Source organism: Myxine glutinosa, chromosome 5 (genome assembly GCF_964187855.1).
Source record: "Myxine glutinosa chromosome 5, kmMyxGlut1.1, whole genome shotgun sequence".
In the NCBI taxonomy this organism is placed as follows: Eukaryota; Metazoa; Chordata; class Myxini; order Myxiniformes; family Myxinidae; genus Myxine; species Myxine glutinosa.
In genome coordinates, this window is record NC_136265.1 from 30,022,013 (window position 1) to 30,046,415 (window position 24,403).

At 42.4% G+C, this 24,403-nt stretch overlaps 1 protein-coding gene across 1 annotated transcript in view; it reads left to right on the forward strand.

Moving 5' to 3' along the window:
- LOC137427761 (uncharacterized) overlaps nt 1-24,403 on the forward strand; it is a 142,751-nt gene that overhangs the window by 108,773 nt on the left and 9,575 nt on the right. The window contains exon 9 of the mRNA XM_078777267.1: nt 303-362. Coding sequence (XP_078633393.1) covers nt 303-362 — 60 coding nt within the window. The remainder of the gene's footprint in view (nt 1-302; nt 363-24,403) is intronic.

Genomic DNA, 24,403 nt, shown 5'->3' on the forward strand with positions numbered 1-24,403 from the left:
CAATAATGTAACAATTTTGACTGTCATGTTTATTTGTAAATTAAGATGTGACTGTTTATTCAGGGTGGAAATGATGACACAATAACAATTTCACCAGAATAAATTAAATGTCAGCAATATCTATATATTACATCCTTGTTCATTTGAGTACCAACGGTGTTAACACGTATCACTTTTTACTCTTCTATGTGCATGAAGCTGCACATGAGTAGATGTATTTGCTCTTTAATGTAACGTGTTTATTCATCATCTTTATTTTATTACTCTTTACTTTGTTTGAAGCATGTTTTGTTTCTTGACAGAATCTTCTATTGTGGTGGTGAAGGTGGAACCTGAACCTACAAATGGTTCTCCCTCACAAGGTAAGAATCCAAAATAATCTATATTATATTGTAAGTAATTTTACTTGATGATGGTAATTTTGTTGTGAAATATTGAGTTTGGAATCCACGTTGTCTTTTGTCCTTGTATGCTTTGCTTTCCTTGACTTGCTTTCCACAATATTACCAAAGGTTGACGGACAGCATAGTGGAAGCTGAAATGAACTCTCACAACATACATATATATCGTCACGTAAATGGTCCCCACTCCACACACGTAGTAACCACTTTGGAACCATGTCCTGCGAACCTTTTCTACGGATAGACCATTCTAATTGATTTAGTTGACTCGAAAGCACACCAGAGTAGTGAGAATGTGGTTCATGCTCCAATCGGGAACTGCATCCCATCAGTTATAAATTGGGTTTTGTAATAAATTTGACCCCGGAGGCATTTTTCAAAACAAACTGGACACACAAAATGGTGGGAAAAAGAAGCAGAACAGACACACTTGGAGGTTTGAAAGGAGATGGAGCTTAGGTATTAATATCCATGACTGTTCTATAGGTGAGATTTCTCTCAAGGAAAGACTCACTCTTTTGCTACATTATCTGTCTACTTGATCTAATCGACTGCACATGACTCAAACACTGATGTAATCGGTCAAAGATAGGCATACAGTTTGAGGGCATTTGTGGGGGATACAATCCTGGAAAATGCCGCGAATGTCGGAACTGCGAATGTCGGAACTGCGAATGTCGGAACTGCGAATGTCGGAACTGCGAATGTCGGAACTGCGAATGTCGGAACTGCGAATGTCGGAACTGCGAATGTCGGAACTGCGAATGTCGGAACTGCGAATGTCGGAACTGCGAATGTCGGAACTGCGAATGTCAGAACCGTGAATGTGGGGGCATTGTTTCAATGGTAAAAGAAGGGATAGGTTCCTGGAGGTTCCTGATTCGTGAAAATTCCACGAATGTCGAGAAAAATTCCACAAATATCGAGGAAATCCTGTGAATGTCGAGGAAAATCCCGCGAATGTCAATGATAATCCCACGAATGTCAATGATAATCCCACGAATGTCGACAATCCCGCGAATGTTGATGACAATCCCACGAATGTCGAGGAAAGTCCCGCGAATGTCTATGAAAGTCCCGCGAATGTCTATGAAACTCCCGCGAATGTCTATGAAAGTCCCGCGAATGTCTATGAAAGTCCCGCGAATGTCTATGAAAGTCCCGCGAATGTCTATGAAAGTCCCGTGAATGTCTATGAAAGTCCCGCGAATGTCTATGAAAGTCCGCGAATGTCTATGAAAGTCCCGCGAATGTCTATGAAAGTCCCGCGAATGTCTATGAAAGTCCCGCGAATGTCTATGAAAGTCCCACGAATGTCTATGAAAGTCCCGCGAATGTCGATGGAAATCCCGTGAATGTCTGAAAATCCTGCGAATATCGATAACAATCCCACAAATGCTGATGAATGTCCCGCGAATGTCGAGGAAAATCCTGCGAATGTCGGGGCATTCTTTCAGTAGGGAAAATGAGGACAGATAATTGCACTAATAGATACGGTGGAGTGTTTTTATTCTGTACATTAACTCGTGAGGGATGACGTATTATGCAGCTGGTGGGATATCCTGCGAAGCAATGTTCACAGTGGGAATTTTTTTTTTCGTTTTTTTGTCTGTATACAGAATCCAGACTCGTCAAAGAGCTAACACATTCAACACGAAAACATGCACGGACACATAAAACACAATAAAGGGAGTTGGATACAAGATGGGGAGAGAGAGGAAAGCATACAAGCACAACAACAGTTGAGAACAGAGACGTTGGTAGATCTGTGGGAGGGAGAGGGCTTGGGGGGTTGGGGGAGAGGGTGGAGGTAGGGAAGGGGGGTACACACAGTATAAAACAAATGAACACGACTTGGACTTTCAGGAAAGAAGTTGGAAGTTGGAGATTGAAATAGGTGGATTTGGGGTGTTTTAATGGGGGTCGAAAAGATTACGGTTTTGGACGGGGGAAGAGAAGAGATGGTGGTGAATAGCTGTTTTAAAGACCTGAAGGGAGGAGTGGGATTGAATAGAGTGAGGGAGTTTGTTCCCACCAGCTGCGGATCACATCATCCCCCACAAGTGAAAGAATGAAAACACATCACTATCTACAACAACAACAACAACAACAGGCATTTTAGGGCCATTTTCCCTGCAAGAGCAGGGGTGAGCCTTGCGGTCCCCATGACAATCTTCTCCATTTTGCCCTATTTTCTGCACCTCCCCTTGTTCACCCCCTTCCCCGCATTTCTTCTTCCACCATCTTTAGCCAAGTCTTTCTCGGTCTTCCCCGTCCTCTACTTCCTTCTACATTCATTTCCAGCACTCTTCTCAACCAGTCACTTTAATCCTTCCTCAACACATGACCAAACCATCTCAACCTGTTCCTCTTCACAGCATCAATCACAGGCTCTATTCCCATCATCTTTCGCAATTCATCATTTGTCTTCCTCTCTCTCTACGATACTCCACACATCCACCGAAACATTGGCATTTCCACCCTTTCCAGCCTTCGTTGCTGCTCTACGTTCATTACCCATGTTTCGCTCCCATAAGTCATAACACTTCTCACACATGCAGCATACACCTTTCCCTTCAGCTTCAACGACACTCCCCTCCTCATCAGCATACCACTCAGTTCCCGAAACTTCTTCCATGCACATCTCACTCGAGCAACCGTTGCCGAGTCTGATCCACCTTCTCCATTCAGCATGTCTCTGAGGTAGCAAAATGTTTTCACACCTCCCAGCTTCACGCCATCTCCAAGATCCAACTCAACATTTCCTCCATCTGCAGTTCCCTCTGTGCGCACCTTACACTTGAATGTAGCTGCCACACTGGTTAATGACCCTCTCAGACCACTACATTTTTGATGAACCCACTGAGCGCACATTGTACATTGAATGGAGTTCACTCCGACACCCTTCCTGCACACAGCACACGGCCACTTCCCAGTTCTTTCCACCTTCTTTCCACAACATGCTTTACCACTTGCCATCACCTTCGTCTTTCCGATATTCACCTTCAGACCTTTTGTCTCCATACATTCCTTCCACTTGTTCATCTTCTCCTTCAGTCCATCCATACTTTCTGCAATCAACACCAGATCATCTGCATACAACAACTTCCACGGTAAACCCGCCTTTACGTTCCGAGCCAGCACCTCCACAGCTACAAATAGTAGTGGATTTAGTACCGACCCCTGATGCACTCCCACCTTCACCTCAAACTCACCACTGTTCCCGTCCTTCGTCCTTACAGCTGTGCACCGTCTTTCGTACATTTCCATCACAACTCTGATCAACCATTCCTCCACTCCGAACTTCCTCAATGCCCATGTCACTACTTTGCGTGGAACCCTATTGAATGCTTTCTCCAGATCAACAAACCCAAGAAACAACTTCTTCCTCTTCTCCATGTACTTCTCCTGCAACTGCCTTACAATAAAAAGCGCGTCTGTCGTTCCTCTTCCTGGCATAAATCCAAACTGCATTTCGTCGATCTTCACTTTCTTCCTTGTCCTCCTCTCCAACACCATTTCCAATACCTTCATTCCATGCTCCAATAACTTTATCGCTCGATACGAGCCACAGTCCAGAGGGTCACCTTTCCCCTTGTATCGATGGACGAGGGGTACTCAGTTCCCAATCCACTGGAATGCGGCCTTCTTTCACCACCAGATTTAAGATCTCTTTCATTCTCTTCACACCCCAACTTCCTGCTGCCTTCAACATATCTCCCACAACTCCCGTCGGCCCTCCCGCTTTTCTACTCTTCATTGCTTTTATCGCTTCCTCGACTTCCTTCTCAGTTATCTTCTCTGCCGGTCCTAAAACTGGGTTACTCTCTATGTTGCCATCCCATTCATTCTCTGTATTCAACAGTATTTCCATATATCTCTTCCATCTTCCTTTAATTCCATCTGGGTCCACAACAATTTGTCCCACTTCATCCTTCAAGCAACTCACCCCCCATCACATCACACCTCTATTTCGCTATCTGCTTTGCAATCCTGAATACCGCTCTCTGACCCTCTTCCGAACCCGAGCGTTCTCCAAACATTTTCCTCGATGCCTCCTGTGCCTTTGCTACCTTTCTTTGCAGCTTTCTTGGCTGCCTTATAACTTTCATGCTCTGCCTTTTCTGCCCCCGTATTCTTCGCCTTCTGCCACTCCTTGAACTTCTTCCTCTTCTCGTCAATCCTCTTTCCAACTTCATCATCCCACCACCATGTTTCCGAGTGCCTCGGTGGTCCTTTTGTCCATCCACATACCTCACCAACGGCTCCCAAAAGATTATCTTTCATTGACATCCAACCACTTTCAAGCTCAACTACATCATCCTCTACCATACTCAGCCTCTCTTTTAATGCCTCCCTCACTGTCACCTCTTTCAACCTCCACACCTTCATTCTCGGTTGGTACTTCACCCGCTGAGCTCTCCTCGCACCGTTCACCCTTATGTCGCAGACAACCAAGTGGTGCTGTGAAACAGCCTCCTCCCCCTGGATCACCTTTGTGTCCCGGAGGTGCTCCCTTTCTCGCCTATGCACCATCAGGTAGTCAATGGTTGTCATCGACCCACCTGACGTGTATGTAACAAGCTTATTATCCTCTTTCTGGAACTGAGTATTACAAATCAACAAATCAGCTCCATCAGCAAACTCCAAAATCCCTTCACCATCTCCATTTCTCACACCATATCCGTAACCCCCATGAACTCCCTCAAAACAATCCATACTCATTCCCACATGTCCATTTAGGTCTCCTCCTACCACAACAACTTCCTCATCTTTCACGTTTTCCATCAGCTTCTCTATTGCACAGCAGAACTTGTCCTTCTCTTCATCACTCCGACCAACCTACGGAGCATATCCCGATGTAACGTTCACCAAGAGCTTTGCAATCATCATTTTCACCATCATCAACCTATCACTCACTCTCGTCACACTCACCACACTGTCTACAAACTCCTCAGAAAACAGGACACCAACACCATGCACGCCTTCTGGGTACCCTTGCCACACAAACTTGTATTTCTGTCCCTGCCTACCCTTCACCATTCTCACACCACTTCCCTTCCATCTAGTCTCCTGCACACAACATATGTCCACTCTTCTTCTGACCTATACTTCCACCACTTCCCCTGATCTCCCTGTCATTGTCCCTACATTCCATGTCCCAAACCTCAGAAACCGATCTCCACGTCGGACATCAGACGTTTCGTCGTCATAAATGGAGTGATTTCCACCCTTGCTTCGATCGGGTTCCCCACCTTGAGTTTTGACGAGAGGCAGTGGGGTCCCCCACGGGGTACTTTGGGCTGTGCCCTGCCCATATGTAGTTGTAATTGTCATGGTTCTCTTTTTGAGGCATTGTTTTTCTGGCCGGATGCCCTTCCTGATGCCAACCCTTTTAGTCGCCTCTTCCGACACGCAGGGATACGGTGTACCTATTCTAAACCAGGGTACACACCGGGGACTGTATCTATTAGCACAATTTGGAACTGCCCCATACGGCATCATCCTACCTGTTAAACAATGAAAATACTTCACAACATCTACCACCTGTTGCATAACACGTCATCCCCCGCAAGTTATACAATGAAAACGCATCGCCGTATCTATTAGCACAATTAGCAGTTGCTCTATACGGCATCATCCTAGCATTTAAATAATGAAAACGCTGTACCACATCTATTACCAACTGCCTAATACAGCATTACCTGATAACATCCCCCAGAAATAATGAGCAGACTACTCACCCATTCCGGAGCTACCCACAATGCCCGCATGCATACATGTGCCCAACATGTCTTGAGTCTCAATCATTCTTCTCGTCCTGTTGCTTTGACATGCGTTTTTGCCTCTCACTCTGCTCATTATTCAATCATGGCTCCCAAGTGCAAGACCAATGCCGGAGATGCGTCGACTACCAAGAGGCAGAAGAAAGTGATGAGCCTGAGCCGGAAAGTGGAGCTGCTTGACCGGCTTCCAAGAGAAGAGAGTGTGGCTTCTGTGGGCAGGCATTACGGTGTCAACAAATCCACCATTCGCTACATAATGTTGTGTTGCTGCGACTCTGTACCGAGCACCATTGTGGTCGTCCAGGTCCGGGACGTCCACATAGAAAGGATGGAGAAGTTTCTCAGTGTATGGATAGAGGACAACACACAGAAGAGTATGCCTTTGAGTGGACCTCTCATTTTTGCAAAGGTGAAACTTATTTACGATCATCTGTCTGGCGCGGGTGGTGGGAGCATGGGTGATGCGCTCAGCGATGATGGTACGAGCAGTGCCAGTTCATTCATAGCAAGCAGGGGATGGTTCCATCATTTCAAGAAATGGTATGGTCTCAAAAATGTAAAGCTCAGAGAGGAGCATGCCTTCTCAGACCTTGAGGTGGCCAAAAGGTTCCCTGCTCAACTCACGAAGCTGATCAACGAGAAAGGATACCTCCCAGAGCAGGTCTTCAATGCTGATGAGACCGGCCACTTCTCGAAAAAAAATGCCCACGAGAACTTCCATCTCTAAACTCAAGAGGACAGCATCGGGATTAAAGGCTGCCAAGGACTGGGTATCTCTTCTCCTCTGTGCATATGCAAAGGAGGACTGTATGATGAAACCCATGATGTTGTACCATTCTCTGAACCCACGTGCCCTCAAGGGCAAGAACAAGCAAACTCTGCCATGTGTTAGAGGTCCAACAGGAAAGCCTTGGTGACGGCATTAATCTTCATGGATTGGTTTCATAATTGTTTTGTCCCTCAGATGGAGAGATACCTGGCAGACAAAATATTGTGTTCAAGGTTCTCCTGCTCATGGGCAACGTTCCTGGCCACCCCGGGTAACTGGACGTGGCACACCTAAACGTCGAGGAGATATTCATGCAGCCCAACACCACCTCCCTAATCCAGTGACTCAACCAAGGTGTAATCTCCATGTTTAAAACATATTACACCCACCACACCTTTCGCGCATTTTGGATGCGATGCGCTCAGACCCATGGCTCACTGTCGGGCAATGTTGGAGAGAGTTCAACATTGCCCTCTGCATCAGCACCATCAAGGAGTCACTGGATGAAGTAAGAGCCTCTACCATCAACGTGTGCTGGCACAACCTGTGGTCGCAGGCAGTGAAGAACTTTAGAGGCTTTCCCGACAACACTGAGGAGAGGCATGAAGTTGTGGATTTTCATCGACATTCGCAGATTTTCATTGGCATTCGTGGATTTTCATCGACATTTGCGGATTTTCATCAACGCTCGTGGATTTTCATGGACATTCGCGGATTTTCATGGACATTCGTGGATTTTCATCGACATTCGTGGATTTTCATCGACATTCGTGGATTTTCATCGACATTCGTGGATTTTCATCGACATTCGTGGATTTTCATCGACATTCGTGGATTTTCATCGACATTCGTGGATTTTCATCGACATTCGTGGATTTTCATCGACATTCGTGGATTTTCATCGACATTCGCGGATTTTCATCGACATTCGCGGATTTTCATCGACATTCGCGGATTTTCATCAACATTCGCGGATTTTCATGGACATTCTCGGATTTTCATCGACATTCGTGGATTTTCATCGACATTCGTGGATTTTCATCGACATTCGCGGATTTTCATCGACATTCGCGGATTTTCATCGACATTCGCGGATTTTCATCGACATTCATGGATTTTCATCGACATTCGTGGATTTTCATCGACATTCACGGGTTTTCCGTAACATTTGTGGGATTTGCCTTGACATTCGTGGATATTGCTTCGATATTCACAGATTTTTAAATGCCAGGAACCTATCCCCCCCTTTCTCCTTTAAACAATGCTGCCATATTCGCAGTTACAACTTTCACAGCATTTTCCAGGACCATATCCGAGGGTGGATGGAGGTTATGTTTTCACCCCTGGCAGTCTGTCTGTTTGTCTGTGAACAGGATATCTCAAAAAATTGTGGGCGGATTTGGACAGAACTTGCTGGACAGGTTGGTTGTGTGACAATGAAGAATTGATTAGATTTTTGGTGAAGATCCGGATCCGGATCTGGATACGAGAATTTTTGAATCTTTAAGCGATGCTTTCGACGGGGCCAAGAACATTATATAGCATGATATTTCAAAAATTGTGGATGGATTCGGATGAAACTTGGTGGACGAGTTGGTTAGGTGACACAAACAAGCCGATTAAATTTTGGTTCAGGTCCAGATCCTGATCCGACCTATCACAGTAGGTTATAAAACTTAAACTGTTCAGCCTGGCAGAGATATGCGCACTACCGAGTGCCATTCTAGTTCCCCAATACAAGCTTTAAGGTTCTCTGTGTAAAGTTCTCGAAACGAATCCGTCTTCGCAGTTGCCTGAAGTCTCATCAAAGGTGTTGTTTCTGAAACTTTTGTTCTGTTCCACTTTTGTACCTCTCTCTCCACTTGCATGGTTAAAGTACTTGCAAAGGTAAATGGTTAGCTCAAAAATATATTGATTGACTTCCAGGTGAAGTCTTCATTAAAGTGAAAGTTTCCTGATTCATGTCTGTTTTTAAAATGCATCCTCATATGTTGATGTTGTTTTTGCATCCGTGTGACAAATCTCCTTTTTTTCTTACCAATCTTCAGAGAAACGGACCCCAATCACAAGGATGTTGTCGATTACCAAGAATACTGTAACATTCACTGAAAATTATTCGCAGCAACACAATAATTCTATGGATGACAAACAGAAAAGTATTCATCGACCAGAACAGTTGAAGATTCTCACTTCTGAAGACGTACACAGGTGCACCATGTGCAATCAATCATTCGGTTGCATTTCAACCTATCAGGTACACCTGATGACCCACTCTTCAGAGAATCAGTTCAAGTGCTGTGTTTGTTTCAAATTACTCCCTGACATCTCAACCTATCAGAATCACATGAGGACACATATTGGCGAAATACCGTACACGTGTCATGTTTGCAACGAATCATTTATTCAGAACTCTTTATACCGGGCACACATGAGGACACATCCTGGGGAAAAGCCATACAAATGCCACATCTGTAATGAATCATCAAAATGCAAGTCAAATTTCCAGGCGCACATGAGTATTCATACCGGAGAGAAACCGTTTAAGTGTACTTTGTGCAGCAAATCATTCAGTCAGAAATCAAACTGCCATATGCATATGCGTACACACACTGGGGAGAAGCCATACAAGTGCAGTGTGTGCAAAAAATCATTCATTCAGTCATCAACATGGCAATCGCACATGAGGATTCACACTGGGGAGAAGCCGTACAAATGCAACGTGTGCAGCAAATCGTTTATTAATTGCTCGACCTACAGCAGACACAGGAAGATTCATAATGGAGATAAATCATTCAAGTGCAGCAGCTGCAATAAATTATTCCGGACTAACTCACAATGTCAGGAACACATGAGGAGGAGTCATACTGCTGAGAAGCCGTACAAGTGCACTGTGTGCAATAAATCATTTTTTCAGTCCTCAACCTACCTGAGACACATGAGGACGCATACTGGTGAGAAGCCATATCAGTGCACAGTGTGCAGCAAGTCATTTAGTCTTTATTCAAACTGCAAGAAACACATGAAGATTCATACTGATGGAGATAGCAACCAACGTGAGAAGCTGCACAAGTGCACCGTGTGCAATAAATCATTTTTGCAGGCCTCAAACTGCCTGGGACACATGAGGACCCATACTAATGAGAAGCCGTATCAGTGCACAGTGTGCAGTAAATCATTTGGTCATTATTCAAACTGCAAGAACCACATGAAGATTCATACTGAAGAGAAGTTGTTCAAGTGCAGCATCTGTCATAAATTATTCCGCACCAAGGCACAATGTCAGTGTCATATGAGGACCCATACTGGCGAGAAGCCGTACAAGTGCGGTGAATGCAATAAATATTTCGGCAGCATGTCGGTTTGCAAGGTACATATGAGGTCCCATTCTGGAGAAAAGCCATACAAGTGCACTTTTTGTAATAAATCGTACGTTGGCCTTTCGTCCCACCTTATACATACAAGAACCCACACTGGGGAGAAACCGTATGTGTGCACTATGTGCAGCAAATCAGTCAGTAACAATGCACAATGTCAGGTACATATGAGAACCCATACTGGAGAGAAGCCGTACAAGTGCGGTGAATGCAATAAATATTTCGGCAGCATGTCAGTTTGCAAGGTACATATGAGGTCCCATTCTGGAGAAAAGCCATACAAGTGCACTTTTTGTAATAAATCATACGTTGGCCTTTCGTCCCACCTTATACATACAAGAACCCACACTGGGGAGAAACCGTATGTGTGCACTATGTGCATCAAATCATTCAGTAACAATGCACAATGTCAGGTACATATGAGAACCCATACTGGAGAGAAGCCATATAAGTGCACTGTATGCAGCAGATCATTCAGTAGGAATGATCTGTGCAAGGTACACATGAGGATTCACACTGGGGAGAAGCCGTTTAAGTGCAGTCGCTGTGATAAATCATTCCGCAGCAGCTCTGCCTGCAGGACACACGTGAGGAACCATACTGCAGGGAAGAGCCAAACAACTAGTTAAAACAACTGTATTCTGTCAACCATCACTAGACTGAAGCATTTAACAAACTCATCAAAGGGAAACAGTCAATGGATCAATGGTTCACAGAAGGCAACACTGTTCTCATCCCAAAATCCAATGAAACTCGTCTACCTCACAAATGCAGACCGATAACATGCCTACCAATAGCATACAAACTTTTAACAGGATTAATCACCGATGAAATTTACGAACACCTCACTCAACAAGGAGCTTTAGAGACAGAACAAAAAGGATGTGAGAGACGATGTTATGGAACAAGAGACCATTTGCTATTTAACAAGACCATACTCAAAAATTGCAAGCTTTGCCAAACCAACTTATCCACAGCCCGGATAGATGACAAAAAGCCATTGATGGTGTCCCACATTCATGGACTATAAAATGCATGCAAATATACAAAGTTGACCTCCAAATAGTGTCGAAGCAATGCAATGCTTATTTAATTTCCACAATACAAACTTCCAGATAACAAGATTGTTTATTACATCACACATGTGGAAAGATTGTCTGGTACAAGCACCACACCAATCTCTGAATATTGTAGAAAACTCCACCACTTATATACAAAACTCCAAGGTGGGCGTTACATAGCCCTGGATATTAGTGCAGGAGAGCTCAGATTTTATCATTACTACTCCCTTTGTGGGTCAAATGTCAAACTGCAGTTGGGAACAACAGCTTGGGAACAACATCTCCTTTTAAGGTTTGGCAAACTTTCTTTACACACCTGTAATATTCCAAGCTAGTTCACTCAGCCAAGTGACCCTACAGCTTTCCTTGCCTCATGCATAAACATCAGCCACTCGAGTGGTCCGTACCATTCCTTGGCTATTACACTGCACCTGCCTGCCAGTTTGTTCAGCACGAACTGCTGCTGAGCAGTAATTATTTAATTTCATAGTTCAGTTTCATTATTTTTATTCTGATTAGAATTATGCTTATTCTGATTAGAATTATTTAATAACGTCTACTCTACAATAGTCACACTGATAGAGAAAGGAATGACACTTTGGAATACAATGCTGATACTACCTCACTTGGAAGGAAGAATTGAAATCCCATGGGTAAAGATATGACGTGGTATCTTACAAGGTTACAGCCTTTCCCCTTTTGTTTTGTCTGGCTCTGGACCCACTGAGTAACCTCATTAATGAACAAGGACACGGATACAATCTTATGGCCAAATTAAAAATGGGCAAATAACTTAGGAAGGTGACACATCTACTGTGCATGGACGAACTAAAACTTTTGGCACTGAATGATAACAAATTGGCCGATCAACTCAAACTAGTAAAGCGCTACTCGGAGGACATTCAAATGGAATTTGGTTTTGACAAATGTGCCAAATGCACATTTCTATCTGGTAAAACAAAAAGAACACACACAATATCTTATTCGATGAAAGGACAACAATACAGGAATTAGAAAACGAAACATCGTACAAATGCCTCCGAATAGAAGAAGGTACCCAGGTACAACACAAAAGAATGTGTAACATAATCAGCAAAGATTACCCACACAGAGTAAGACTAATTCTGAAGTCATCCCTCTCTCCAATGAACAAAATCAAAGCTGTAAACCAGCTTGCAGTACCGGTATTCCAGTATAGCTGTGCAATTATAAACCGGCCACAATCGGAGATCAACAACTTAGACACCAAAACAAGGAAACTTCTAACTATTCACAAGATATTCTACAAAAACAAATGCATTCCAAGATTTTACTTGCCGAGACGAGAAGGGGGAGGCGGTCTGATGGAGCTTAAGCAAGTGCACAGAACAGTGTGTGTCGGACTAGCGGAGTGTGTGAAAAGTTCAACAGACTATCGAATGATATTTGTGCATGAGCAAGAAAACAACAAATTTGAAAAGGTATCCTTAATCCATCTAGCAGTAAGCTTCCAAAAATATGTGCAAGTGCAGGACACTAAACAGGAAAACAAAACAAATAAATACAACCCCAACGATGCGTCAATGAACCCCAGGCTGCCTGGAGTTCATTGACGATCCTGAAGAGAGCACTCAGAACAAAGATATGAGAATAATAAAAGTGCACAACTTGGTCCTTGAAACGTGATAATTTCCCGAAACGGAGGTGGATAGCTTGAATCCTGGGAGCATTCCGTTCCACCTTCTGAAACCCGCAAACGGAGATTACAACCAATGGGGAAGCCATATCGGTGCACTGTGTGTCGTAAATCATTTGCTCAGAAGATGACAATGCAGTTACATTTGATCCATGTTGGGGAAACAAATTATAAAATATTTTGCAGTGACGAAGAAGATCTCAATCTTATGATATAGAGCTATACACTGAAGTATATAGAAGTGCTACCTTTCTCAAAAAACAACATGAATAAAGTAAGCTCGGAGCAGAAGAGGTGGAAATTTGGATGAGCTGAAATATACTGACGAAGAGATTGCCCTCATTTGTTAAGCGTATTTCACGCACGAGGCATGGGGAACACACGGAAAAGGAAAACGTTTCAAGGATCAACTGCAAAAGTCAAAAATATCTTCAAACGTGGAGACAGTTGTACAAAGAAGACGATATTGGTTGCATCTATCATCTATGGTACTCCCAGACCTATGAAAAGACAGAATTGAGGAGATAGTGGAGCTAGTCAGACGAAACAAATGGGAAATGTTCCCCAGACCAAATAATATAACCAAAAAAATGGTCAAAGGACAAGAAAAACTTACGTTAATGCAGGTAAGGGAATACGCCAGGCAAAACTTTTCAAGATTAATGCGTGAGCTGCTGTTTCGGTGTAAAGATTATGTTGGGCGACAGATCCTAATTTTGATGAAAGTAAATATATCCCAACAGAAAACATTCAAAGATGAAGAAAATAAACAAATGGAAGACTAAGTTGAAGAAAACAATAAGAAGTGAATGGTCACCAACAGAAGGAGTATTTCCACCAATGCCACAATGGATTGATTTGACCTACACTTGGGATGAAGGTCCCACAATACAACCTTTCAATGAGGAGATGGGCAGAACACAATTGTCGCCCTCCAGGGGGAGCTCACACTTTCGTCATCCCGGGAATTGTTGAAGAACTTGAATTGATACCTTAAAACAAAGAAAAATACTTCTGTAGGACAAGACTCAAGGTGGATGAATATAAATTGATGAAAGGTACGATTCATCCAGGAAGATACGATGACGAGAGATGAAGTCCCGTACTGGAATTGGACTCGCTCCAAATGTGACATTGTGTTGATTATCCAATCGGTTTCAGCTGGCAATGACTTTATTTCAATTGGCCACTCTTCGATTATATGCTGTGCGGAGCATCAATTTATGATCGTTGGTGGTGATGGTCATGTGATGAGTGCTGTTGAGTATCAGGTGACCTTTTCTCTCATGGCAAGGGGACCTCTGCTCATGTGAAAAGTCACTAAGAACCTCTTGATGCCTGGTCCCATGCGTCTGGAGACCTCACTTCTTGATGAATGTCAGTCCCTCGACTCTCCCAAATAGATTTCTTTACGTCACACTCAACCACTTGCTCGAAGTATGGCCGGTGGTATTTGGGGATTGGCCTACAATGTTGGCTCATCCTAGCTTTCGGGGACTGTTGCATCTCCCCGATGCGATGATTCTTGCAGTCCACCTGATCGCAACTTACACCATACACCGTGTCACATTTCCTTTCCTTGTGGGGCTCGTCCTTAATGTGCACCAGTTGTTGTCTCGGAGTGTTTTGGGGCTTGAAGGGAGTGGAGATCCCCAACCTCGAGAAGGATCGTTTTGCCCTGGCCCATCGTCCTGCAACTTACGGTACAGTGACCAAAGTCCTTTCTTTATTTTTTCTTGGCCATTGGATGAATAAAGATTCTTAAGACCCTGTGTGTCCTACGTTACACTTATTTCCTCTTGCAACCTTACTCAAAGTTTGGATTCAACTAGTTTATTAACCTTCCTTTCCTCTAATGTCCTCTCCTCTCACCTCGTCCAACTTGCATATCCGTTTAATTTCTCATGGCACTTTACCATTTACCTCTTCTTGGTCTTCTGCATATGTGAAATGGAAAAGTTCAAAACACCTTGGTCTGAATAAGGTTGCAAGAGGAAAGAATGATTAAAAAAAAAAAAAACCTTCACATTAATGAGAATGAAAGAGAAGGTGAAATGGCAAAAGGATTGAAATTATTTTGCAAGTTCACATCTGTAAATGCTTTTTTTTGTTTAATCCCTTTTAATTTGTTGATAACCTACACCACCAAAGGTGGATGGAGGTTATGGTTACACCCCATGGTCGAAGATTTTTCACGTATATTGGTTGGCCTTGTGCGTTATTATGTCTGTCTGTTTGTCTGTCTGTTTGTTATCTTGCCAAAACGAAGTTTTTGCAAGATGTATTAGTCAGCTTGTATGTTTGTTTGTTTGTTATCTTGCCAAAACGAAGTTTTTGCAAGATGTATTAGTCAGCTTGTATGTTTGTTTGTTTGTTTTTTTGTTTTTTTGTTTGTGGTTAATCATTTTTTTTCACGTTTAGATCACTCTGTAGACCACAGTTATTATTGGAAACTCCTGTAACTTCGCATATCAGAGTCCTATAGAGATACCCTTCAGCACACAAAATTTTGAAGGTCAAGGTCAAAGGTCAAGGTCACTTTGCGGTCAATCATGGAGGTCAACGAAACCCTTATTTTTTGAGTAACTTTGATCGGATCGTCTCCAAACTTCATGGGAATCTAGTATATGGTCCGGCGCTCAGCTGATTAGTTTTTGGTGGCGATCGGCCTTGACCTTCATGGTTAGCGCTGGAGGTCGAAAATTATTGACCCCAAGGTCAAATTTTGAAATCGTAGGTACCATATCGAGTAATACCTCATATGAATGCCCTTGATGAGTGCTTCCCAGATCTGTAAACAGTTTGACGCTATGACGTCATTTGATGACGTCATGACGAAAAAACGGAATTTTCACATTTTGGCAAGATACGGTTCACCCTGTGGGTGACATATGTTTATTTTGTTTTTTTGTTTGTGGTTAATCATTTTTTTTTCACGTTTAGATCACTCTGTAGACCACAGTTATTATTGGAAACTCCTGTAACTTCGCATATCAGAGTCCTATAGAGATACCCTTCAGCACACAAAATTTTGAAGGTCAAGGTCAAAGGTCAAGGTCACTTTGTGGTCAATCATGGAGGTCGACGAAACACTAATTTTTTGAGTAACTTTGATCGGATCGTCTCCAAACTTCATGGGAATCTAGTATATGGTCCGGCGCTCAGCTGATTAGTTTTTGGTGGCGATCGGCCTTGACCTTCATGGTTAGCGCTGGAGGTCGAAAATTATTGACCCCAAGGTCAAATTTTGAAATCGTAGGTACCATATCGAGTAATACCTCATATGAATGCCCTTGATGAGTGCTTCCCAGATCTGTAAACAGTTTGACGCTATGACGTCATTTGATGACGTCATGACGAAAAAACGGAATTTTCACATTTTGGCAAGATACGGTTCACCCTGTGGGTGACATATGTTCATTTATTTTTTTTTCATTTCATTTTTTTGTTTTTTGTTTTTTTTGTTTTTTTGTTTGTGGTTAATCATTTTTTTTTCACGTTTAGATCACTCTGTAGACCACAGTTATTATTGGAAACTCCTGTAACTTCGCATATCAGAGTCCTATAGAGATACCCTTCAGCACACAAAATTTTGAAGGTCAAGGTCAAAGGTCAAGGTCACTTTGCGGTCAATCATGGAGGTCAACGAAACCCTTATTTTTTGAGTAACTTTGATCGGATCGTCTCCAAACTTCATGGGAATCTAGTATATGGTCCGGCGCTCAGCTGATTAGTTTTTGGTGGCGATCGGCCTTGACCTTCATGGTTAGCGCTGGAGGTCGAAAATTATTGACCCCAAGGTCAAATTTTGAAATCGTAGGTACCATATCGAGTAATACCTCATATGAATGCCCTTGATGAGTGCTTCCCAGATCTGTAAACAGTTTGACGCTATGACGTCATTTGATGACGTCATGACGAAAAAACGGAATTTTCACATTTTGGCAAGATACGGTTCACCCTGTGGGTGACATATTTATCTTGCCAAAACGAAGTTTTTGCAAGATGTATTAGTCAGCTTGTATGTTTGTTTGTTTGTTATCTTGCCAAAACGAAGTTTTTGCAAGATGTATTAGTCAGCTTGTATGTTTGTTTGTTATCTTGCCAAAACGAAGTTTTTGCAAGATGTATTAGTCAGCTTGTATGTTTGTTTGTTTGTTTGTTTTTTTGTTTTTTTGTTTGTGGTTATTTGTTTGTTTTTTTTGTTTGTGGTTAATCATTTTTTTTCACGTTTAGATCACTCTGTAGACCACAGTTATTATTGGAAACTCCTGTAACTTCGCATATCAGAGTCCCATAGAGATACCCTTCAGCACACAAAATTTTGAAGGTCAAGGTCAAAGGTCAAGGTCACTTTGCGGTCAATCATGGAGGTCAACGAAACCCTTATTTTTTGAGTAACTTTGATCGGATCGTCTCCAAACTTCATGGGAATCTAGTATATGGTCCGGCGCTCAGCTGATTAGTTTTTGGTGGCGATCGGCCTTGACCTTCATGGTTAGCGCTGGAGGTCGAAAATTATTGACCCCAAGGTCAAATTTTGAAATCGTAGGTACCATATCGAGTAATACCTCATATGAATGCCCTTGATGAGTGCTTCCCAGATCTGTAAACAGTTTGACGCTATGACGTCATTTGATGACGTCATGACGAAAAAACGGAATTTTCACATTTTGGCAAGATACGGTTCACCCTGTGGGTGACATATGTTTATTTTGTTTTTTTGTTTGTGGTTAATCATTTTTTTTTCACGTTTAGATCACTCTGTAGACCACAGTTATTATTGGAAACTCCTGTAACTTCGCATATCAGAGTCCTATAGAGATACCCTTCAGCACACAAAATTTTGAAGGTCAAGGTCAAAGGTCAAGGTCACTTTGTGGTCAATCATGGAGGTCGACGAAACACTAATTTTTTGAGTAACTTTGATCGGATCGTCTCCAAACTTCATGGGAATCTAGTATATGGACCGGCGCTCAGCTGATTAGTTTTTGGTGGCGATCGGCCTTGACCTTCATGGTTAGCGCTGGAGGTCGAAAATTATTGACCCCAAGGTCAAATTTTGAAATCGTAGGTACCATATCGAGTAATACCTCATATGAATGCCCTTGATGAGTGCTTCCCAGATCTGTAAACAGTTTGACGCTATGACGTCATTTGATGACGTCATGACGAAAAAACGGAATTTTCACATTTTGGCAAGATACGGTTCACCCTGTGGGTGACATATGTTCATTTATTTTTTTTTCATTTCATTTTTTTGTTTTTTTGTTTTTTTGTTTTTTTGTTTGTGGTTAATCATTTTTTTTTCACGTTTAGATCACTCTGTAGACCACAGTTATTATTGGAAACTCCTGTAACTTCGCATATCAGAGTCCTATAGAGATACCCTTCAGCACACAAAATTTTGAAGGTCAAGGTCAAAGGTCAAGGTCACTTTGCGGTCAATCATGGAGGTCAACGAAACCCTTATTTTTTGAGTAACTTTGATCGGATCGTCTCCAAACTTCATGGGAATCTAGTATATGGTCCGGCGCTCAGCTGATTAGTTTTTGGTGGCGATCGGCCTTGACCTTCATGGTTAGCGCTGGAGGTCGAAAATTATTGACCCCAAGGTCAAATTTTGAAATTGTAGGTACCATATCGAGTAATACCTCATATGAATGCCCTTGATGAGTGCTTCCCAGATCTGTAAACAGTTTGACGCTATGACGTCATTTGATGACGTCATGACGAAAAAACGGAATTTTCACATTTTGGCAAGATACGGTTCACCCTGTGGGTGACATATGTTTTATTTTATTATCTTGCCAAAACGAAGTTTTTGCAAGATGTATTAGTCAGCTTGTATGTTTGTTTGTTATCTTGCCAAAACGAAGTTTTTGCAAGATGTATTAGTCAGCTTGTATGTTTGTTTGTTTTTTTGTTTTTTTGTTTGTGGTTAATCATTTTTTTTCACGTTTAGATCACTCTGTAGACCACAGTTATTATTGGAAACTCCTGTAACTTCGCATATCAGAGTCCTATAGAGATACCCTTCAGCACACAAAATTTTGAAGGTCAAGGTCAAAGGTCAAGGTCACTTTGCGGTCAATCATGGAGGTCAACGAAACCCTTATTTTTTGAGTAACTTTGATCGGATCGTCTCCAAACTTCATGGGAATCTAGTATATGGTCCGGCGCTCAGCTGATTAGTTTTTGGTGGCGATCGGCCTTGACCTTCATGGTTAGCGCTGGAGGTCGAAAATTATTGACCCCAAGGTCAAATTTTGAAATCGTAGGTACCATATCGAGTAATACCTCATATGAATGCCCTTGATGAGTGCTTCCCAGATCTGTAAACAGTTTGACGCTATGACGTCATTTGATGACGTCATGACGAAAAAACGGAATTTTCACATTTTGGCAAGATACGGTTCACCCTGTGGGTGACATATGTTTATTTTGTTTTTTTGTTTGTGGTTAATCATTTTTTTTTCACGTTTAGATCACTCTGTAGACCACAGTTATTATTGGAAACTCCTGTAACTTCGCATATCAGAGTCCTATAGAGATACCCTTCAGCACACAAAATTTTGAAGGTCAAGGTCAAAGGTCAAGGTCACTTTGTGGTCAATCATGGAGGTCGACGAAACACTAATTTTTTGAGTAACTTTGATCGGATCGTCTCCAAACTTCATGGGAATCTAGTATATGGTCCGGCGCTCAGCTGATTAGTTTTTGGTGGCGATCGGCCTTGACCTTCATGGTTAGCGCTGGAGGTCGAAAATTATTGACCCCAAGGTCAAATTTTGAAATCGTAGGTACCATATCGAGTAATACCTCATATGAATGCCCTTGATGAGTGCTTCCCAGATCTGTAAACAGTTTGACGCTATGACGTCATTTGATGACGTCATGACGAAAAAACGGAATTTTCACATTTTGGCAAGATACGGTTCACCCTGTGGGTGACATATGTTCATTTATTTTTTTTTCATTTCATTTTTTTGTTTTTTGTTTTTTTTGTTTTTTTGTTTGTGGTTAATCATTTTTTTTTCACGTTTAGATCACTCTGTAGACCACAGTTATTATTGGAAACTCCTGTAACTTCGCATATCAGAGTCCTATAGAGATACCCTTCAGCACACAAAATTTTGAAGGTCAAGGTCAAAGGTCAAGGTCACTTTGCGGTCAATCATGGAGGTCAACGAAACCCTTATTTTTTGAGTAACTTTGATCGGATCGTCTCCAAACTTCATGGGAATCTAGTATATGGTCCGGCGCTCAGCTGATTAGTTTTTGGTGGCGATCGGCCTTGACCTTCATGGTTAGCGCTGGAGGTCGAAAATTATTGACCCCAAGGTCAAATTTTGAAATCGTAGGTACCATATCGAGTAATACCTCATATGAATGCCCTTGATGAGTGCTTCCCAGATCTGTAAACAGTTTGACGCTATGTCGTCATTTGATGACGTCATGACGAAAAAACGGAATTTTCACATTTTGGCAAGATACGGTTCACCCTGTGGGTGACATATGTTTTATTTTATTATCTTGCCAAAACGAAGTTTTTGCAAGATGTATTAGTCAGCTTGTATGTTTGTTTGTTTGTTTTTTTGTTTTTTTGTTTTTTTGTTTGTGGTTAATCATTTTTTTTCACGTTTAGATCACTCTGTAGACCACAGTTATTATTGGAAACTCCTGTAACTTCGCATATCAGAGTCCTATAGAGATACCCTTCAGCACACAAAAATTTGAAGGTCAAGGTCAAAGGTCAAGGTCACTTTGCGGTCAATCATGGAGGTCAACGAAACCCTTATTTTTTGAGTAACTTTGATCGGATCGTCTCCAAACTTCATGGGAATCTAGTATATGGTCCGGCGCTCAGCTGATTAGTTTTTGGTGGCGATCGGCCTTGACCTTCATGGTTAGCGCTGGAGGTCGAAAATTATTGACCCCAAGGTCAAATTTTGAAATCGTAGGTACCATATCGAGTAATACCTCATATGAATGCCCTTGATGAGTGCTTCCCAGATCTGTAAACAGTTTGACGCTATGACGTCATTTGATGACGTCATGACGAAAAAACGGAATTTTCATGAAAAAATTATTTCCTCAGTTCTCATCAAAATCTTTCAATATTTCATGTGCGTTGGTCATGAAGACATACTATTCACCATACGAAATTATTAAGGTCAAGGTCAAAGGTCAAGGTCACTTTGCGAAGTGAAGCTTTAGACATTTATAGGTCAAGGTCAAGCTTTAGACATTATATAAATGACGTCATTTGGTGACGTTATAAGGCAAACACGTATTTTTCAAGGTCACTCTCTAGAACGATTATCATCGGAATATCTCGTGGGCAGACATTCCTCAAAGAGTCGCTTCTAGTGGATAGCAGTTCTGTTCACCTCAGTGTGACCTGAAGCAAGTCACTCATGTTCACATTTTGGCAAGATACGGTTCACCCTGTGGGTGACATATGTTAATTTTTTTGTTTTTTTGTTTGTGGTTAATCATTTTTTTTCACGTTTAGATCACTCTGTAGACCACAGTTATTATTGGAAACTCCTGTAACTTCGCATATCAGAGTCCTATAGAGATACCCTTCAGCACACAAAATTTTGAAGGTCAAGGTCAAAGGTCAAGGTCACTTTGTGGTCAATCATGGAGGTCGACGAAACACTAATTTTTTGAGTAACTTTGATCGGATCGTCTCCAAACTTCATGGGAATCTAGTATATGGTCCGGCGCTCAGCTGATTAGTTTTTGGTGGCGATCGGCCTTGACCTTCATGGTTAGCGCTGGAGGTCGAAAATTATTGACCCCAAGGTCAAATTTTGAAATCGTAGGTACCATATCGAGTAATACCTCATATGAATGCCCTTGATGAGTGCTTCCCAGATCTGTAAACAGTTTGACGCGATGACGTCATTTGATGACGTCATGACGAAAAAACGGAATTTTCACATTTTGGCAAGATACGGTTCACCCTGTGGGTGACATATGTTCATTTATTTATTTGTTTGTCTGTCTGTATGTCAATCGCATACAGGTCACAATTTTAAACCGATCTTCACCAAACTTCACCAAATGGTAAAGTTGGTCATAAGGAAGAAGCCTATTGATTTTGAGGTCAAAAACGTTGTCAGATTTCTAAAATCTCAATTTTCATCCTATTGACTTGAAATTTGAAGAGGATTTACCTATTAGGTCACTGAATTCAACCACCAATTCTTTTTTAGGTCAACATAGGCCAAAGGTCACATTAAACTCCTCCAAACTCTCCTCCTTTGGTATCCATGGAAATCTCCACGCATGGCTGGCGGACTTCCTCTCTAGTCGTCGTCAACGTGTGGCCCTGAATGGGTTTCTCTCATCTCCTCTTCCTGTTCAGGCTGGAGTTCCCCAAGGCAGTGTTCTGGGCCCCGTGCTTTTTCTGGTCTTCATCAATGATCTCTCTGACTCTCTCGAAAATCCTCTCTATCTCTTTGCTGATGACTCCACTCTCTGCCGCTCCATTCCTCTTCCCTCAGATCGGCAGTCTGCTGCCTCCTCACTCTCTGAAGACCTGGACAAAATCACAGACTGGTCAAACAAGTGGAACATGTCTTTCAATCCTGACAAATCTCACACTCTTACTATGTCTCTCCGAAAAGATCGACTGGACAACCCTCCCATCTACTTTCTCAACAATCCTCTCCAAGAAGTTCTGTCGCTCAAGATTTTGGGTCTCACTATCTGCCATGATCTTTCTTGGGAAAACCACATTTCCAAGCTGGCCTCCAAAGCCAGTCGCCGACTGGGCATCCTCCGTCGTGCGAAGTCCTTCCTCGGCACACCTGAGCTCCTCACCACATACAAGGCTTTCATCCGCAGCTCAATGGAATACTGTTCTCCCCTATGGGCCGGTGCTCCTGCCTCACACCTAGCTCGGCTTCACGCTGTTGAAACCAAAGCTTTCAGAATTATTGGAATCTCCCGCGATGAAGCTATCTCTGAGGGCCTTTCACTCACTCACCGCAGGCAGGTAGGTGGTCTTTCTGTCTTCTACCGACTCCTCTCCGGCCTTGCACCCCCAGCTCTCTCTGTGCTCTGTCCCCCAAATATTCCTACAGGTCGCACAAGATCTGCCAGCAACCCTCTGATGGTTAAACTGCCGAAATCTCGGCTCTCCGCTCACCTTCACTCTTTCATTCCTCTTTTCTCCCGCCTCTGGAACAAACTCCCTCACTCCCTTCAATCCCACTCCTCCCTCCAGGTCTTTAAAACAGCTGTTCACCACCATCTCTTATCTTCCCCCATCCAAAACCTTGATCTTTTCTACCCCCGCTAATTCACCCCAGATCCACCTTGTTTGAAATTCCAACTTCTTTCCTGGAAGTCCTGGCAGTGTCCATATGTTTTATACCTCTCCCACTGCCCCCTTCCCACGCCCCCCCCCCCAAAGCCCTCGCCCTCTCTCAGATCTCTCGATGTCTCCATGTCTCTCGGTCCCTGCTCTCAAATGTTGTGTTTGTGTCCTTCCCCCTCTCTCCCCATCTTGTCTACCGCTCCCTATGTTATATGTTTTATGTGTCGGTTTGTCTTTCTGTGTGATTAATGTTCGCTCTTTCACGAGCCTCGATATTGTATATTAAAAAAAAAAAAAAAAAAAAAAAAAAAAAAAAGTTAAAGGGGAACTCGAACGCAAAAATGTTTTTTTTCTGAAAACCATTGAAAATCATTAATCACGGTCTAATTTGAAAGGTATTTTTTTGCCAATCTCAAAGTGTCTAAAATAGCCCTAGAATGTCGATTTTCAATTTTACCAGTGACGTCACATCATTATCTCACCTCAATCCCAATAGCAACTTCTATTGAGAAATAGTGTATTCAGAGCTCGGACTCCGATACTGATTCCTCCATTATTATCAACTCTGAAGGTTCTCAGTATGTTGAAACGGAACCGTGGGAGTGTGAAGAAGCTATTGGAGACAAGATTAGTGACAGAAACACTTTTGGAGGAATGTATGTAAAAGTCATACCTCTAAACTGGGCATCAGCACATGTGGATATGCTGCTCGATTGTATTTCCTGTATCACCTGTGGAAATATAATCTTTATATATTGCAGTGCAAGGATCTGATAATTTTTTAAGTGATTCGTCACCACTGAGAGATAGGACCAAAAACGATATATAGCATGATATCTCAAAAAGTTGTGGACGGATTAGGCAAAACTTTGTGAATGAGTTGGTTTGGTGACAAGAACAAGCAATTTGTTCTCTTGATTTGACTTTGATTTGACTCTCTTATGGATCAATCCATTTGATCAATTTGATTTGATCAAATTTGATCTGATATGATTAAATTT